We start from the raw sequence: 11,221 nt of genomic DNA, 5'->3' as shown, positions 1-11,221 counted from the left end.
TAGCGCGGCATAGGGAAAGCGAGCGGCAGACAGAGAGCTTGCTTTCATGGCGTTTACTTTTGCTTTCAACTGATTTAAATAAAATCCGTGCATATATAATAATCAATAGTGTATAGGAAAATCTGTCTCTTCAATGGCCGATGTTGCTCGACTATCTTTTAATTCGCTCAGCTTATCTTCTTCGGTGCTAACCTCCTTCAAATCTCTGCAACCCGCTATCCCGCCCAGTCAGAAATTGTATAAGAGGATTCTATCGGCCGCAAATTGCCCTTCTACTACTGGAATCGTCGCTCGATTTCCTTTCAGACCCGCGAAGCAATTCGATTCCTTCAAGGTGAAATTAAGACCTCTTTTGGCAATACTCTCCCTTTAATCCTTGCTCTGCTTTTGGTTATAGTTACACGAGCGACCGGTACTGAAGTCAATTGAGCAACGCGTTTGCGTCATATGATTTACTGCGCTTTTTCCCCTATTGTTTTTGGATTTTATGATGTTTGTAGGGACGGAAATCTGTAGGTTTTCCGAAATTGAGGGTTTCTCTTAGTTTGCAGACCTTCAGTTTATAGACGCTTTGGTACTGGAATTTTAAGTTGAAAATTAGAAGATTTTTTATGGCGCTCGTATGCAGCATAACACCACGTGTTGATTTTTATTGTATTAATTGATTTCCACTGGATCACCTGCGGCATTTAGCATTTGATGTGCTATGAAGGTAAAAATTGAAAATTGATAATTCCAGATCCCTTTTAGCTTCTTCTGCCGTCCTTTTTCTCACATAGTTATGCGGGGAACACTGGAAGAAGCTATTTTTGGCTGTCATTAAGCTCCCAAACGATATTTTTTATTCATTTGGCCGTGTGGTTTATGTGAAATTGCATCTATTGTTTCTATAGCTTGTTGGTAATTTCACTGCTAATTTTACTTCACCTGCCTGGGAAGGAAAATCTCAGAGCTCTAAATAAATAAATAAATAAATAAATAAACAGTTATTTTGTTTTTGTGTTGGCTTGAAATTTGATTGGTTTACCCAATGGTTATAGAATGTGGTCCTTAAAATCTTCTTCTGGGGAGTTTCAAACGGAGGAGAGGCTGATGGGCATTTCAGCATTAACTATGTTATCTTGGCTAAATTTCTGAAGAAACATGAAAGGTTGCTGCCTTGTGTTTTTTCTTTGTAACGTTTTTTTTATCAAGCTTGTATCCCACTGTATGGGGTCAGTTAAATGAATTCTATCTCATTAGTCATTTCTATCTATAGCCTTATCTTTTGTAAAGCCCTTATAACTTGTATTACATCTTATATAGAAACAAACAAAACAAAAAATATCATCAGGAAAAGCTAAAAGGAGTCTGAGGAGAATGGAGCATCCCCCCATATCCAAAAAAGGGAAACTATAGGAAGGGAGAATGGGTCCTCCTGACACTATCAATTTATTTCTCTATACTTCAAAGCCCCTATAATTATTTGTGCCAACTACACTACATGGCAAAAAAAGGAGTGGTTATACTAGTGTCACATTCCTAGGGGCAGTATTGTAACTGTATTCTTTTCCTGCTATTATTGTTTGTATGTAGTGGTTATGGTAATTATGCTATTCCGGGTTGTACACTATGGAACTTTGTATGGCTGGGCTATAAATAAGCCATAATAGAGGATGGGGATCATCATGCTAATTGATCTTTCCTCTCCAACTTTCTGTTATCTTTTCTCTCTCTTCTCTCTCTCTTCGATCATCCTCCCTCCTACTTTCCCTCTCCCTCTCTTTATTCAAATCTTCCCTCCAAAATTTCCCCAAACTCTCGATTTCACATTTGCCAGATCCTTTGGATCTGACAAGTGGTATCAGAGCCAGACGGTCTTAGGCCAACGAAGTGAGACACATTGATCGCAATCGGAAGTTGCAATTCAATCTCGACCAGTGACCAACATCGACATCCAAGGGCGTTAGTTGGAAGTAAGAGAATGGCGGAAGGTACAAGGATGAAACACCGTAATGGGGGTTGGATTACACCAAAACCAAGAGCGAATGGAGGATCGGTTGGAGACAATGAAAATGGGAATTCAATAGATGTAGGAGGAGGTGAGTCGCAATTAGTCTGAAAATGCGGCATCACATTGTCATTGGAGGAAACGGTCACAGGCTGCCGATCGGAAAACGTAGCTACTTGCTAGGCACAGCTATCATTGGAGAAAACAGTAATGGGCCTCAAGGATGAATTCTCTAGTCTGGGCCAACAATTGAGCGCTACCTTGAGCATGTTCTCCAGGTAATCAAACGTGAGCCTCCGATTTCCCTCCCTAGGTCCACCACGACACTAATCCTATTGGCGCCAAGAAACCGACAACAAGCTTTCGATCCTCTGGAAACCGAGGATCGACTGGAATTGGATAGGGAGACATCGGTTAGGGGAGCCTACGAAAGCCACATAAATCCACCATCTAGGCTTTATACCTTCAAATGTCGAAATCTCCATCCTTAGTGAGAGGTTCTTTCACCAGTATCGAGTAGTAGAGAGGAAAAAGGTCAACATGGTAGCTGCATATCTCAACAATGTGGTAGACGCTTGGTTTTAGGGGTGGAGCTAGAGCAGAATGGAGTGGAGTTGGTTGGAGTTTGTAATCGACCTTTGCACTCGATTCGGAGAAAGATAAAAAACGAATGTAATTGAGGAGTTCAACAAGTTTAGGTAGGAAGGTTCGATGGATGAATGCTAAATCAGATTTGAGGAATTGAGATCCCTCCTCTCACTGTCACACCCAACCCTGGATGAATCCTACTTTGTGTCCAGCTTTATCAGCAAGTTGGATGAGCAACTTAGGCCAACAATCAAAATGTTGCAACCGGCCATGGTTAAGCAGGCCACAGAACAAGTTGAACTCTAGGAGATGGCCTTAGAGGCATTTGCTAAGAAGCACAAACTATCAACCAAGAGTTATCAGGAATATGTTCCACAAAGCAATGGAAGAACGAATCTTAAAAGTAGCAATCAATTGGTGTAGAAGGGAAACCTAGCCTCTAGAAATTTCTCTACTACCACTCTAGTGCAGTCACTTTTAGTGGAGCAGAAGCGTTAACTGGGGCTTTGTTTCTGTTGTGGTGAGAAGTATGGCCCTATTCACCAATGTAGAAGACAACTATTGCAAATGGAGGGACAAGAAGAAGAGGATGAGGAAGGGATAGAAGAAGTTGGAGAGCCGGTGATCATAGGAAGTATGGCAGCAAAGGAAGAAGATGGAGAAATATCCATGCATGCCTTGTAAGGCTACCCCTCGAGTAGAATACTTAAAGTGAAATGATTGATGGGAAAGAAGGAGATGATGATCCTCATCGATAGTGGAAGCACTCATAGCTTCCTTGATGAGGAGACTGCCACAGACTTGCAGTGTGTAACCCAGGAAACCCCTCCCTTATTTGTTATAATTGCCAATGGCATCAAGATGATAAGCAGATGTAAGTGTCGGGGATTTAAATGGGTGACGCATGGCCAAGAGTTCATTGCAGATCTTCGAATCCTGAAGTTAGGTGGTTGCCACATTGTTCTTAGGGTGGATTGGATGAACATGTTTAGCCCTTTGGTATTTGATTTCAATACTCTGGAGGTCACCTTTGAGGTAGAAGGGAAGAAGGTCACGTTAACGGGATGTATGGAGACGGGAGAATGTAGGATGATGTCCAGTTGAAAGATGTAGAAACTGATAGAACAAGGAGGAACTACGATAACTCAATTACAATCCATATACACAGTGGAAGTTGAGGTGGGAGCAGAAGAAGAAAGAGGATAGGCAGCAATAGTAGTTCCAGATCGTTCATGGCCTGCCTCTACTTCTACCTTACATTCGATCACAAAGGTAAATCCTTGCGATCCCTTACACTCATTATTGATTGAATTTGAGGACCTCATTGTCGAACCATCAGCCTTAGCCCCACATCAATTCCTAGACCACTCCATACACCTAAAACCAAATACAAAACCCATTAACATCTGATCCTATAGATAATCTCCCTTACAGAAGGATGAAATTGAGAAGCTAGTAAAAGAAATGCTGTCTAAATCTATAATCCAGCCAAGCCAAAGCCCTTTCGCCTCTCCTATCCTTTTAGTTAAGAAGAAGGATGGGACTTAGTGGTTTTGTGTAGACTATCGCCAATTGAATTTTATCACAGTTAAAAGAAAATTCCCCACCCCCATCATCAAGAACCTACTAGATGAACTAATCGGAGCCACAATCTTTTTCAAATTGGACCTAACATCCGGATACCGTCAAATCTGGATAAACCCAATAGATAGCCCCAATATAGCCTTTCGAACTCATCAAGGGCACCACGAATTTCTAGTTATGTCTTTTAGCTTGACTAATGCCCTAGCCACATTCTAGGGCCTGATGAATCATATTTTTGAACCCTACTTGAGGAAATTTATCCTTGTGTTCTTTGATAACATCCTCATATATAGCCCATCCCTGGACCAACATTTAACTCATCTAAGAACAACATTTGAGATCTTCAAATCTAATCAATTATTTGTGAAGAGGTCCAAGTATACATTTGCTGAAACAAAGGTGGAGTATTAAGCCATATCATCACCGAAGAAAGGGTAAGTATAGACCCTAAAAAGATTGCGGCAACTGGCTAAGACCTCAAACTATCAAGGAGCTAAGGGGCTTCCTAGGCTTAATCGGGTGTTATAGAAGGTTTATTAGGAGATATGGGGTCATAAGCAAGCCCCTGATTGATTTACTTAAGAAAAATAGTTTTTGTTGGAACACGGGGGTGGAGGGAGCCTTCCAGACACTAAAAATAGCTATGACACAAGCTCCTATATTAGCTTTGCCCGATTTTTCAAAGCCCTTCACTTTGGAAATAGATGCTTGTGAGATAGGGGTAAGAGCTGTCTTGGTTGAAGAAGGCAAACCTGTGGCTTTCCTTAGCCCCAAAACACTTGGGACTAAGCATATATGATAAATAATTAATTATAGTGTTCCTAGCTGTTGACAAATGGAGATATTACTTGGAGGGAAATTGGTTTGTGATAAACCGACCATGAGAGTCTTAAGTTCTTAACACAACAGAGAGTCCACACTCAGTTGCAATTGCAAAGGAAAGGGGTTACCAAATTACTTGGTTCGACTACATTATACGATATAGAAAGGGGAAGGAAAATACAGTGGCATATGCTCTGTCTAGGAAGGAGGAAATGTGGAGTTATCAAGCTATCTCAGCTGTAGTTCCTGACTGGGTACAAGACATAACAACAAGCTATGAACAGTCAACATGGACCAAGGACCTCCTAGTAGAGGTTAACCTTAACAGCCGGACTACTCTGTTATAAGGGAAGATTGGTGATTGGGGAGGATGTCGAGCTTAGGGAGAGGATCCTACAATCACTACACGACTCACCAGTAGGAGGGTACGGGGGTTTGAATGTTACCCACCATCGAGTGAGGCAGTTGTTCTGTTGGCCCGATCTTGAAAGGGATGCAACACAATATGTATTAAATTATGCTACCTACCAACAATGCAAACATGAACAGGTACCTTATCCTGGCTTGCTGCAACCCCTGGACATACTAGCTCAAGCATGGGAATATATTTCAATGGATTTTGTCGAAATCAGAGGGTCACGACACTATACAGGTGGCGATGGATAAGCTAACAAAGTTCAGTTATTTTGTAAGCCTGGAACACCTTTTTAGAGCCCCAGAAGTTGCACAGAAACTAATGAATTTAGTGTTAAGGTAGATGGTTTCCCCCATCCATAATTTTTGACTGGGACAAAATATTTACTAGCTGGTTCTGGAGACAGTTGTTCAAGAATTTGGGGGTAGGACTACATATGTTAATGGCTTATCACCCAGAGACCGATGGACAGACTGAAAGGGTGAACCAATGCCTAAAAACCTACCTCAGATGTCTTTGTTTTTCTAGGCCCAAAAGTTGGAACAGATGGCTGCCTCTGGCATGGTGGTGGTATAACTCTATACATCCCTCAAAAGATCCCCATTTGAAGCTCTCTTTGAATACAAACTGCCAATACTCCCTGCAGTCATGCACTACAGCAGAAACCATGGTGGACCAATACCTAAGGCAGAGGCAGGATACCTCGTAGGTGATAAAGAGGGAGCTTACCCTTGCATAGTATAGAATGAAACAACTGACAGATAGAAAAAGGAGTGAGAGAACTTTTGAAATGGGCGACATGGTCTATTTGAAAGTAAAACGATTTCAACAGCAGCTCTTCCCCACAATCCCTACAACTAAGCTCAGTCCTAAATACTACTGGCCCTTTCCTGCAACAGCCAAGGTTGGCACAGTGGCATATGGGCTGCAGCTACCTGATGGGGTGGGAATACATCATGTTTTCCATGTCTTTCTACTGAAGAAAGTGATTGGCCCTACTAATCCCATCAGTGGGGATCTTCCCTCGTCGAAGTGGAACCCCTAGCAATACTGGAGAAAAGGGTGACCTATTAGAATTCGGTGCCCCTGATACAAGTACTAGTGCAATGGACTCACTCACATCCGGATCACACAACATGGGAGTACTTGCTGGACCTCCTCAAGTAGTTCCCTTGGATTGCCCAGCTTTTGTAACTTCTTGGGGATAAGAAGTATTTCCCGCGGGGGGGGGGGGGGGGGGGGGATTTGTCACATTCCTAGGGGCAGCACTGTAACTGTGTTCTTTTCCTGCTATTATTGTTTGTATGTAGTGGTTATGGCAGTTATGCTATTCCAGGTTCCACATGTGAGCTGATTTGGCTTAACAACTCCTTAAGAAGTTGAGATTTGGAGATTTAGGAGCTTAGGCAGCTTATTTGTGATAATCAGGCAGCCCTACATATTGCTTCTAATTCCGTTTTTCATGAACAAACTAAACACATAAAGATAGACTGTCATTTTGTGAGACAACAGTTCATTTCTGGAGAGATTAGTACCTCATTTGTTGGCTCTAATGACCAATTGGTTGATCTTCTTACAAAGGTTGTTGAAGGAAGAAAATACGAAATATCTATTGCTATGTGGTGTAAGAAGAGATTGGAATGAGTGGTAAAGGAGATAAGATGATAAGAAGAGATTGAAAAAGTTTTTAAATTAAAGATGGTTGAGACGATAAAGAAGGGATAAAAAGTTAGAGATAAAGTAGTTCCATAAAGATAGGATGGAACTATCACTTAAGTTTGAATCCTATCTTATTTGTTGTACCATATTTGAATTTTTATTTTGTATCCCTATGTTCTAGGAGCAAACCGGGGCCTGTCATGTATAAATACCTCATCTAAGTTCAAACACAGGTGTGAAAAACAGTTTGTTTTGTTCACCTCCAATTATACCATGAGTTTACCTACTTCGGGTCTTCTATTTGTTCAAAGGCATTATGGGTCCCTGGCTTGACTACACTTGTACCAAGCTAGACACCTATGATATATATGTGCCTGCTTGAGGGGTAGTGTTAGAAGGATGCAGCTTAGTTGTATTGTACACAATGCTGTTTCTTTCAGTTGTACAGAGTTAGTTTTTTCTGTAGAGCTGTATGCATACCTAACTATGAATAGAGAATTTAAAACAACTTGTTTTCTCTCTCTCTCTCTCTATATATATATATATGTATATATATATATTCCAGTCTTAATTTCCCAACTTTTGGTATTGTAAAGCTTGATCATTCTTACAACTGTCCTATGAATTTCTTTTGGGTCTCATAAGCATGCACTGATCATATAAAGCACCCCATGCATTTCTTCACTTAGTTGCCTTAATAATCTTTGGGTCACATTTACACCAGTCTATCCATCCTTGTATTGAATAGAGTTCAATTAGGGTTCTTCTTAGCATTCAATATTGATTGTTCCTTTATTTCTATTCTTATTTTCTGCTATAGTTTAATTCCATATATTCTTCAGTTTTGGCACTACTCGTATTTTTGGAAAACTCCTGATTTTAAAACTATTTCCCGATGTTTTAATTTAACATTCTACAACTGTTTGTGTAAACATTTAAATTATCTTTTTGCCTGAATTCTAGGAATTGCATTAACACTTATCATATTCAAATTACCAATTTGAAAACTCTTAGCCTTCAGTACTGATTGTTCCTTTATTTATATTCTGATTTTCTATTAGAGTTTCATTCTATATGCTCAGTTTTGGTTTTACTTGTACTTTCGGAAACTTCTGATTTTAAAAATCTATGAAGGTGGTCATTGTAATTATTTGGCATGAAATTTTGTTATCAAAACGTAATAAATAGAAGTTGAAATTGAATGTTTTAAAAAATCCATCGACATCTAATGTGAGGCTGAGACTTGGTAGCAACATAAGGTTGCTCCTTTTTGATTGGCAAGTCATGGGCTCAGTTGTAGAAATAGCCTTTTTTTGAAACGAGGTAAAGCTGCATACAAAAACAACCCTCTCTTGACCCTCCCAAAGTGGAGAGCCTTATGTAGCGGGGATGCCCTTTTTTCAGACATTTATCATGATATCATTCTCATATAATTACATTGATTTTTGTACTAAATGAACAAAATTTTGTGCACATTGTTTATTTAAAATTTCTTGTGTTTCTGTTGGATGTTAACTTCAGGTACATGCAACTGTTGCTGAAACTGAACAGCCAAAATGGTGGGAAAAAAATGCAGGACCAAACATGATTGACATTCATTCTACACAAGACTTCTTGAGTGCTTTAAGTCAGGCTGAAGACAGACTAGTTATAGTTGAATTTTATGGTACTTGGTGTGCTTCTTGCCGAGCACTTTTTCCCAAGGTAACCTCTGTCACAAATGATTTATTTATGGCTTTATAGCCTTGACAATTTTAGGCTATACTAGTTGAACTGCTTTACTGCTTTTAGTAGCTAGCTTCCAGATATTTTATTTCTCAAAGAAGGAAAAACATGTCCAAATATTATTGAGAAACTACTGAAGATAGGTCTCAAGCAGATATGACCGTGGAGACACTATATTTCCTTATGATAAGTGGGGAATGAGAAATCTTTGTGGTATCAGTACCGTTTTACTCTCTTGTGCTGTGTAATGAGGAAAGCCCTTGTAATATTTCTTTGGTGCTAAAGAGGCTTGAGAATTTTTTTCATGGTGTGCCATCCCTAAAAGGCCAATATAAGGAGTTAAAAATGTTCAGATTGTAGACTTCTTTGAGTTGGTTCAAAATCAGAAAAGCATGCATTTAGATTGCATATAAGCTTTTTTGATGACACAATCTATTGTATTTGATTGGAAAGTGATTGTTTTGCTAACTGCATTACTTTGTCAATTTCCGAAGCCTTTTTTTGTTTTTTGCTTGGTAGTTTCCAATGTCTTCACTTGTAAGTTCCTATCTATGTTCTAGAATACCAAGTTAGAAATCAATTGAATAGACACATACAAATTTTATGAGATCTTTAACATAGCTGAATGAAGTAGATTGCATCTATTTCATGATGTTCCTGAAGTTGGTGTTGGATTAAGTTAATATTATTCTGGAGGATGTATCTGATACTGGAATTTTCAGCTCTGTAAAACTGCTGAAGAGCACCCTGAAATTCTGTTCCTGAAAGTTAATTTCGATGAGAATAAGTCTATGTGCAAAAACTTGAATGTGAAGGTGCTCCCTTATTTCCACTTCTATCGTGGAGCTGATGGACAGCTGGAATCTTTTTCATGTTCACTTGCTAAGGTAAGAACACCTGTTGCACTACCTTTTTCATTTTTATGTGTACATGCAATGCGATGCATTATGACTTTAGGCATGAGAAATCTTCCACTTGTCTGTAGAGAAGAAAGTATAGAAACCATGAAATTTGTAGGATCAGTTGGGATTTTTAAGCAATTGCTTGATATGAGTACTACATAATTATTGCATGGGGGGCTTCTGGGTTAGCAATTTTTCTGTTCAACTTCTTGAAGGACCTTTCTTTTGGATAGATAAATAAAGAAGTTAGTAGAAACAAGGAACCTTCTGTATCCAATATGCTACACATTTGTACCTTTTCTCATGGCTAGATTTCTGATGGTTTTTGAATACGGTCAACAGTTTCAGAAAATAAAAGAGGCCATTGAGGCGCACAACACTGCTCGCTGCAGCATTGGCCCGCCTAAGGGTGTTGGAGATCTCAACCTGGAAACTTTATCTGCTCCAAAGGACACACAAGCAGGGTCCTCTACAACGTAGGGTTTATTTCGATTTGGGAATTTGTCCATAATGTGCATCCCTCTGATTCTTGGCAGCAGCAATGGACGACCATATGGTTGGTAGCTTTGGAAATTTTATTTTGTAAATTTGCATTGTTTTCCCAGAAGAATGGAAAGCAGAGGATGATGCCCAACAGCTGGCTGAGATTTCTGCGTCGGCTCAAACTTCTCTGCTTGTAATATAGTTTAGTTTTGCTCACCGATTGCGGCGAAAAGAGAATGAAATTCAAGGCTGTCTTTTTATTTAATGATGATACCTTTGCTTTTGTGTTAAAATTTTACTCTAGTCAAGGAGATATTTGTTATTGCTGCAGCAAAACTAAATAGGAGACCCAGAGCAGCCTGCTTTATAGATGCTCAGATTTATCCCTATGTATGCCACTGCCCCTTCTTTTAATTATAAGAATTAATGAAGAATTGTTGTTTCCAATCGATCTGGGCCAGCCAAAATAGTAGCATGCAATTCAATCTTTTTGGCATCGCTGCTGCTCTTTACTCATAAACCAACATTAAGTTATTCTCTCTATTATTCGAATTGCAGTTCATCTTCAAATTAATCTCTTTCTTTTTTTTTTTTATATATCAAACAATAAATTCAACTTTTATTTTTAAAATATTTGAAAACTGATGGCACTATCGGACAATAGGGTTAGCTTGCTTTCATGTCTTTTAACAAAAAAATAAAAATAATAAAAATTAAATATAAAATTTTAAGAAAAATATTATAGCTACTCTTAGGTTACTTTTTAGTTACTTGAAATGTGTAAAATGATAAAAATATCCTTTATCTAAGATAGTGAGACACATGACTAAATTATCATTCAGGACGATGAGATAAGACGGTGAGATGCAAGGGATATTTTTATCACTTAACATGCATTATATAGTCTAAGAGATAGAATAAAGGGTATTAATAATATGATTCAAATTTTAAGTACTTAGATCAAATCAAATTATTTAAATAATAGCATAAAAAGTAAAATTGTTGAGACGCCAAATTCTTCTCAACTTTAATTAATGTTTGAGATCAATGAAT

The 11,221-nt window shown here is 38.8% G+C and overlaps 1 protein-coding gene across 1 annotated transcript; it reads left to right on the top strand.

Annotated features, from left to right (window-relative positions):
* LOC127806844 (thioredoxin-like 2, chloroplastic) lies at nucleotides 1-10,617 on the top strand. The gene is made up of 4 exons (XM_052344382.1): nucleotides 1-334; nucleotides 8,580-8,762; nucleotides 9,506-9,670; nucleotides 10,028-10,617. Exons 1-4 carry the CDS (start codon nucleotides 134-136, stop codon nucleotides 10,163-10,165), a joined length of 687 nt encoding a protein of 228 aa, XP_052200342.1. The 5' UTR covers nucleotides 1-133; the 3' UTR covers nucleotides 10,166-10,617.
* The last annotated feature ends 604 nt before the right edge of the window (nucleotides 10,618-11,221 follow it).

Source organism: Diospyros lotus, chromosome 7 (genome assembly GCF_014633365.1).
Source record: "Diospyros lotus cultivar Yz01 chromosome 7, ASM1463336v1, whole genome shotgun sequence".
NCBI lineage: Eukaryota > Viridiplantae > Streptophyta > Magnoliopsida > Ericales > Ebenaceae > Diospyros > Diospyros lotus.
The sequence above is the reverse complement of the archived record's forward strand: the minus strand, read 5'-3'. Positions and strand labels throughout refer to the sequence as shown.